This window comes from Gekko japonicus, unplaced genomic scaffold, assembly GCF_001447785.1.
Source record: "Gekko japonicus isolate JY-2015 unplaced genomic scaffold, Gekko_japonicus_V1.1 scaffold2575, whole genome shotgun sequence".
Lineage (NCBI taxonomy): Eukaryota > Metazoa > Chordata > Lepidosauria > Squamata > Gekkonidae > Gekko > Gekko japonicus.
The window spans coordinates 50380-58799 of NW_015173754.1; the positions used below are offsets into that span (position 1 = coordinate 50380).

Genomic DNA, 8420 nt, shown 5'->3' on the forward strand with positions numbered 1-8420 from the left:
GCTCCTTCCCTTCCCCCCCCCAGTGTTCCCTCTAAGCTGAGTGAGTGTGAGCCAGCTCAGTTTTTTAGCCTCCAGCTCACACATCTGCCGTCTTAGCTCAGGGAGGATGGGGCTCCAGAGCAGACTAATTTACGGAGCAGCCAGATCTCTCGGTCCCCACTTTAATGCCCAGTGGCTCACACAGTAGAATTTTTGCTCACAAGACTCCACAGCTTAGAGGGAACATTCCTCCCTCCCTCCCTCCCTCCCTCCCTCCCTTTTTCTCCTCTTCCCAACCCCCCCCTCCCCAGCACAGAGTTGGCATTGGCAACACTTTGGGAGCAGTGTTCCCTCTAAGCTGAGTTCGTGTGAGCCAGCTCACAGCTTCTTAGCCTCCGGCTCACACAGTTTTGTCTCGGCTCACAATTTTTGCTCACAAGACTCCACAGCTTAGAGGGAATACTGGGAGTGCCGGGTGTGTTCCAGAAACCACCACCCAGTCTCCCATCCAAGTACCAACCAGGGCCAACCCTGCTTAGCTTCTAAACTGTGATGAAATCCAGGTAGACTTGCTAATACTCTGTTAGAACTGTCCAGTCTCTAGACTAGAACAGTCCCCGAAATTCTCTGCTATGCAGGAGGGTTCCTCAGGAGAAAAGCATTAAAAAGGCTTTGGCCCTTACTACTCGCACGGTTGCCAACCCCCAGGTAGAGCCAGGAGATCTGGAATTACAACTGATCTCCAGATTACAGATCTCCCCAGTCCCCAGGAATGTCCCAACCCAGAGTTGGCAACCCTACCCACTAGTGTAAAGCAACCTTACATACAAGAGAGTTGAGCTCGTCTTCTAGCCCTACCCGTCTCCCCTGAAGGCCTGCGGATTCCTTGGATTGATTTTTTTTTCTTTTTTAAGAAAGAAAGGATACAAGAAACATTATACCTGATAAAGGCTGCGTCTTCAGAAACTGAACCGTCTTTTGCAAAATCTCTGCTTTCTCCACTTTGGGGTTCTTGAGTCTCTGCAAAGGAAAAAAACAAGACAAGAGAAGAGGGGGGGAGAGAAAAACAAGGGTGGGGGAAGGAGGGATGAAAACAAAATCTTCCTTTGTACGATTTGCTTTGGGGGGGAATGTTCTGGGCACTGGGGAGGGGGGGGCCTCTCCCTCCCTTACCTCGTCCTGCGTGGCCTCAAAGAGCAAGACGCGGAGGCGGTCCAGGCTCTGGTTCATCCGGTCCCTCCGCCGCTTCTCCATCAGGGGCTTCAGCAGCTGGAGAGAGAGAGAGATGGCAGACAGGAAAGGCGAGAGCCGCAGAAGCCGCCAGGAGAGAGGAGGAGAAGAAGGGAGAGAGATTCTGAGACAGAAAACCCAACAGTCTGCTCTGCACCAGACCAGGCCAGGAGTCTGCTATTAGCACCAGTTGGGGGGGGGTGTTAAACTCAGGCCTCTCCTAGAGTTGCCAACCTCTCAAGGTGGGGCCTGAAGATGTCCTGGAACTACGGCTGATACCCGCCCCCCTGCAGAAAATACTTCAGAGGGTGACCAGCAATGCTCCCTCTAAGCTGTCCAGTCTTGTGAGCACAAATTCTACTTTGTGACTAACTGGCATGAAAGTGGTGAGTGAGTGATTGGGCTGCTGCATAAATAAGTTTGCTCTGGAGCCCTCCTTCCTGAGCGAAGGCAAAAATGCGTGAGCCGGAGGCTGATAAACTGTGAGCGAACTCACACTAACTCAGCTTAGAGGGAACACTGGTGACCACTGCAGTGTTCCCTCTAAGCTGAGTTAGGGTGAGCCAGCTCATAGTTCTTTAGCCTCCGGCCCACAGATTTTCGCCTTCGCTCAGGAAGGGATGGCTCCAGAGCAAACTAATGTACACAGTAGCCAAATCACTGGCTCACAACTTTACTGCCGGTAACTCAGAAAGCAGAATTTTTGCTCACATGACTCCACAGCTTAGTGGGAACATTAGTATGGCATTATTTTATTTATTTTGTTGTTTACATCATTTATACTTTGCCTTTCTCACGCAATCCATTATGGATTTCAGACTGGAGACACCAGGAAGAACAGAAGCAGGGCGTTAAGTATCAACATCACACATGAAGCGGTATAGGAATGACAGGATAGGGCCCCACTGGCTATCAGCTGCACTCGGCAGTATAGACTAGTGGTCCCTCTAAGCTGTGGAGTCTTGTGAGCAAAAATTCTACTTTCTGAGCTCCTGGCATTAAAGTTGGGAGCCAGCGATTTGGCTACTGCATAAAATTAGTTTGCTCTGGAGCCATCCTTCCTGGGCTAAGATACAAGTGTGTGAGCCGGAGGCTAAAGAACTGTGAGGTGGCTCACACGAACACAGCTTAGAGGGAACACTGGTCCCAATCATTTATCCAAGGAAGCTGATGAACCATTTTGCCCAGTGCTCCCTCTGAGCTGTGGAGTCTTGTGAGCGAAAATTCTACTTTGTGAGCTACTGGCATGAAAGTTGGGAGCGAGTGAATTGGCTACTGGATAAATTAGTTTGCTCTGGAGCCGTCCTTCCTGAGCTCAAGGGGAAAAAAGTGTGAGCTGGAGGCTAAAAAAACTGTGAGGTCGCTCATGTTCCCTCTAAGCTGAGTTAGTGTGAGCTAGCTCACACTTTTTTAGCCTCTGGCTCACACATTTTTGTCTCAGCTCAGAACGGAGGGCAGAGCAAACTAATGTATGCAGGAGCCAAACCGCTCGCTCACAACTTTAATGCCAGTAGCTCACAAAGTAGAATTTTGTAGAATTGGCTCACACTAACTCAGCGGGAACACTGATTTTATCTAACACCACCTCATTCCCTGAGCGGAAGAGGTATAATTCCGTCTTACACAATAGTTTGCAGAAAGCCAGGAGACCGGGAGCTTTTCTTTCCTCCTCTGAGGACCCTCTGGAGACTTTGCCACCCAATCTCCAGGAATTTCCCAGTTTGGAGTTGGCAACCCTCCATCACCCTCCCCCCCCCCAAAAAAGGGAGCTAAGAGCAGAAACTTCGGAGACCCCCAGCCAAACCAGGCCGGGCGCCACCGTTACCTTCTTGTCCTCCTTGCTTGCCCATTTCTGGCTCGTCATCTTCATAACTGGCGGAGCCCCCGAGGATGGACCGTCTGCTGGAAGAATGCGCGGACCTTCTGGCTGGCTGGCTCAGTCCTGCAGACACGGATGGTGTCCCCCTTTCTCCCACTTCAAAGGCACGAGGGGTCCTTTTTATAGGGCTGCCCCCTCCCATTCCGGCTCTCCCAGCACTGACCGGTCCCTACCCCACCCCCACCCCCAATTCAACCACCTTCAAGCAAATTTCTCACCTCCCTCCTCCTCCCTTTGATCCTTTCTCCATCCCGGGGAGAGAGTGTGGCGCGCACACTTGTCCCACAAAAGGGGAGGCTGGATTTCCCACTGCAAACTGGCCTCCTCTCCTCTCTCAGCGGCGGGACATGCCAAACGGGGAAGGGGGAAGCATCATTTTCATATTTAGATCTTGTCACTGGTGAATAGCAGGAGGATCAAACAGGGTCCATCGCAAGGGAATCCTGTCTTCCCTCCCCAACGTTGGCCAGGAGATCAACAAAGGAGAAATAACCCCCCCCCCCGAAGTCCAGAGGCTCCTTGAAGACTGGCGACATTTTATTTCAGTTTTTCGCTTTCCTGAGCTATAGCTCGCTTCTTCTAAAAGAAGTCATGTTGTGTCATTTCCAGGTGTCATGAGAACATAAGAACATAAGAGACGCCAATGTTGGATCAGGCCAAAGGCCCATCCAGTCCAACACTCTGTGTCACACAGTGGCCAAAAATACCAGGTGCCCTCAGGAGGTCCAGCAGTGGGGCCAGGACACTAGAACATAAGAACATAAGAGAAGCCAATGCTGGATCAGGCCAGTGGCCCATCCAGTCCAACACTCTGTGTCACACAGTGGCCAAAAATACCAGGTGCCCTCAGGAGGTCCAGCAGTACACTAGACACTAGAAGCCCTCCCACTGTTGCCCCCCCCCCAAGCACCAAGAACAGAGTCCCTATCTATACCTTGTGGCTAATAGTCACTGATGGACCTCTTGGCGCTGAGGCTTTGCTTCGGTTCTGGGTGTTTTTTAGACTTCTGGTTGGTTCCACCACCTGAATCCTATTGTGTTGTTTGTTTATTGAACGTCCCATGCGTCAATTGTATTGACTCGCTTCGTGTGCTGTCGTTGTTCAGTCGCACGAGTCCAACTCTTTGCGCAACCCCATGGACCAGATCACACCAGGCCTTCCTGTCTTCCGCCGTCCTCTGAAGTTGGCTCAACTTCATGTTCGTTGCATCGATGACACTGTCTAACCATCTCATCCTTTGCCATCGTCCCCGTCTTCTTTGACCTTCAATCTTTCCCAGCATCAGGGTCTTCTTCTCCAGTGAGTGCTCCCTTCTCATTGGGTGGCCAAAGTATTTGAGCTTCAGTTTCATTATCTGGCCTTCCAGGGAACAGTCAGGGTTGATTTCTTTTAGGATTGACTGATTCGATCTCCTTGCAGTCCAAGGGACTCTCAAGAGTCTTCTCCAGCACCACAGTTCAAAAGCATCTATTCTTCGGCGCTCGGCCTTCCTTATAGTCAGGGCTCTAGTCGGGGGGGAGCTCTCAGGTACGGAGCTCCGGAAGAGAACCTCTAGGGGGCGGGGCGGTCACGTGGTGAAGCCCCGCCCCCTTCTTTACCCCGCCCTCTGTTTCGATCCTCCTTCCGTTTGGGAATGAGGATGAAGCAGGAGGGTAAGTAGCCGGGCCTTCTGACACACTTCCGGTGATGTCAGGGGGTGTGGCCTTCTGTCACTTCCGGTGATGTCAGGGGGCGTGGCATATGCAAATAAGTTATGCTAATGAGTTATGCTAATGAGCTCCGGCAGCTCTTTTTCTACAACAAGACCCCTGCTTATAGTCCAACTCTCGCAGCCATACATGACTACTGGGAATACTTCGTGTAGTCCACCTTGGATCCCAGGGAGAGAGGCAGACTATAAGTAATATGAAGAAATAAAAATATCTAGTTGGTTCCCAGGAGCTGCTGATTCATGGAAGCACATATCGAAGCAAATGTTCGGGTGGGGTCGCCGTGTCGGTCTAAAGCAACAGAAAGAAGTTTGAGTCTAGGGGCACCTTGAAGACCGACAAAGCTTACACCCAGAAATCCACTTTGTTGGTCTGAATGGTGCCACTGGACTCAAACCTTGTTCTGAACCAAACGTTGTTACTCTCTAAGATGCCACTGGATTTTTGTTTTATTTTCCTAACACAGTTACCCGTTAAAAGGTAAAGCTTCCCCTGCTCGAAAGCCAGTCGAGTCCGACTCTAGGGTTGCGGTGCTCATCTCCGTTTCAAAGCCGAAGAGCCAGCGCTGTCCGAAGACGTTTCCGTGGTCATGTGGCCGGCATGACTAAACACCAAGGCGCACGGAACGCACTTCCCTTCCCACCGAAGTGGTACCTATTCATATACTTGCAATTTCTTGCTTTCGAACTGCTAGGTTGGCAGGAGCTGGAACCAGAGACGGGAGCTCACTCCGTCATGCGGCACACTCGGGTCTCAAACTGCTGAACGACCGACCTTCCACAGCCTGCAGTTCAGTGTCTTAACCACTTGAACCACCGCAGCTACGCGGACATAAGCAGCGCCCTAAATCGAACTGGGAAACAAACTGGCAGCCGATGAAGCCGTATTAAAATGGGCAACCTACGTTCCCGTTGGCTGGTCTTCACTCGGTTGCAGTTTCTGGGTAGTCTTCAAGGGCAGCCCGGGAGAGAATGCTTAACAGCAACCCAACCAACTGTGCACTCACGAATGCGTGAATCAGCATGGCTAGGTTGGCGGAGTCTAGGAAAAGATGGCCTTGGCTAACCAGGTCTTGTCCATTCTTGGAGGCTAAACAGGGTCGGCCCTGGTTTGTACTTGGGTGGGAGACCACCAAGGAAGTCCAGGTTTGCTACGCAGAGGCAGGCAAGGGCCGATCGCCTCTCTTCATCTGTTGCCTTGACCTGGATGGACCAGGCTTCCCTGTTCTCACCAGATGTTGGGAGCTAAGCAGGGTCGGCCCTGGTTGGTCCTTGGATGGGAGACCCACAAGGAAGTTCCGGGTTGCCATGGAGACTGATGCAATGGCAAACCTCCGCTGAACATCCTAGCCTGGGAAACCCTAGGGCAGTGATGGCGAACCTTTTAGAGACCGTGTGCCCAAACTGCGACCCAAAACCCACTTCTTTATCGCCAAGTGCCAACACGGCCATTTAACCTGAATACCGAGGTTTTACTTTAGAAAAAAACAACTCATACGTTAACATAAGATGATCCAAACAAAGTAAGGAAAGCCATCCCAAATGCTTTCATTTACTCAAAACTATTTGGCAGAGAATTCGACACTTTAATGGTGGTCTGGGCCTGGCTGGGGCGATGGCACGCGTGCCCACGGAGAGGGATCTGAGTGCCACCTCTGGCACCCGTGCCATAGGTTTGCCACCACTTCCCTATGGGGTCCCTATAAATCGGCTGTGACCTGGTGGCACTTTCTGCCAAGAAAGGAGAGAGGCAGAGACCTGAGTGCAACTGATAGAAGGTCCTCTCTGTAGAGCGGGGATGTCGACCTGGGTTTCGTGGATCCAGGTCCAGAACTCTAACCAGTGTACCCCCCTCTCTTACATTTCTTTTTCATGAACACACGAAGCTGTACACCGAATCAGACCCTTGGTCCCTCGACGTCAGTGTTGTCTCCTCAGACTGGCGGCAGCTCTCCAGGGTCTCAGGCGGAGGTCTTTCATATCACGACCAGTGTTCCCTCTAAGCTGAGTTAGTGTGAGCTAGCTCACAGTTTCCTAGCCTCTGGCTCACACATTTTTGTCATTGCTCAGGAGGGACAGCTCCAGAGCAAACTAATTTATGCAGTAGCCAAATCCCTGGCTCACAACTGCAATGTCAGGAGCTCACAAAGTAGGATTTTTGCTCACAGGACTCCACAGCTTCGAGGGAGCATTGCGTAGGACCTGATCCTTAACTGGAGGTGCCGGGGATGGAACCTGAGGACCTTCTGGATGCCAAGCAGATGCTCTGCCACTGAGCCACAGCCCCGCCCCTGTCAGCATGGCAGTAGTACAGATCTGCAATCCTGTTGAATAGTAAAGCTCAGAAGCGGTGGGGTCAGCTATAAATAAAAAGAGAGTGCCGGCATGGAGAAGCAGTTAGAGTGTTGGACTAGGGCAGTGGTGGCGAACCAATGGCACGGGTGCCAGAGGTGGCACTCAGAGCCCTCTCTGTGGGCACGCGTGCCATTGCCCCAGCCAGTCCCAGACCGTCATTAAAGAGTCGAATTCTCTGCCAAATAATTTTGAGTAAATGAAAGCATTTGGGATTGCTTCCCTTACTTTGTTTGGATCATCTTAAGTTAATGTATGAGTTGTTATATCTAAAGTACAACCTCAGCATTCAGGTTAAATTGCCGTGTTGGCACTTTGTGATAAATAAGTGGGTTTTGGGTCGCAGTTAGGCTTGCCAAGTCCCCCCGGGGGTGGGGAAAACCCCACCCCAGAGGCCCGTTCGCCGCCGCCGGATCGGGCCCCGAGGGGAACTCCACCCCGACGTACACGTCACCAGGAAGTGACGCGACCACGCCGAGCACGCTGGGGGCGGGGCCACAGTCATCCGAGGGAAAACTCTATGGTTTTTCCTTGGATGGTCGTGGCCCCGCCCCCAGCGTGCCCGGCGTGGTCGTGTCACTTCCTGGTGACGTGGATACGGGGTGCGCACGCAATGCACGCATGCGCGGGCTCCGGGATCAACCCGAGAGTCCCCCACTTCAGGACAAGGTACGACTTGGCAAACCCTAGTCGCAGTTTGGGCACTCGGTTTCTAAAAGGTTCGCCATCACTGGACTAGGGGCTGAGAAACCCAGGTCCGAATCCCCACTCTGCCATGGAAGCTCGCTGGGTGACCTTGGGTGAGTCACACGTTCTCAGCCTAGGCTACTTCACAGGGTTGTTGTGAGGATAAAACGGAGGGCAGAACAATGTAAGTCACCTTGGGTCCCTGCTGGGGAGGAAAGTAAGGTATAAATGAAGCAGATTAATAGGTGACCGGAGGACCAGGTTGCTCATTGGTTCAGTGCAGATTTGAGCAGCTGATAATGCGTTACAACCTGCCATGGAAAGGTTCTCTTGGCCAGGTGGCATTCATGGGGGATGCACCTCACTGTGGCAGAAACCCTGGCGGGCCCTGCCTTGCCTTGCCTGTGCTGGACAAAATTCTAGCTTTGGAAGACCACACCGTGTACTGCGCTCCTCTTCCTAATCCTGCCGTTTCACCCACACTGAACAACGCACTTCCAGTCCACTTTCAATGCACTCCAGCAATCACCGGCAAGGGGGTTTTCCCGTCTCACACAGTAAAATCCAGTTGCAAAGTGCATTGA

At 52.0% G+C, this 8420-nt stretch overlaps 1 protein-coding gene across 1 annotated transcript in view; it reads right to left on the bottom strand.

Moving 5' to 3' along the window:
• Positions 1-3079, bottom strand: part of LOC107120729 (transcription factor HES-7.1-A-like) — a 10291-nt gene extending 7212 nt beyond the window's left edge. Inside the window, exons 1-3 of the mRNA XM_015423499.1 lie at positions 3035-3079; positions 1153-1248; positions 921-999 (exon numbers count right to left, since the gene is read on the bottom strand). Of these exons, the coding sequence (XP_015278985.1) occupies positions 921-999; positions 1153-1248; positions 3035-3079 (220 nt within the window). The remainder of the gene's footprint in view (positions 1-920; positions 1000-1152; positions 1249-3034) is intronic.
• Between the last annotated feature and the right edge of the window lie 5341 nt (positions 3080-8420).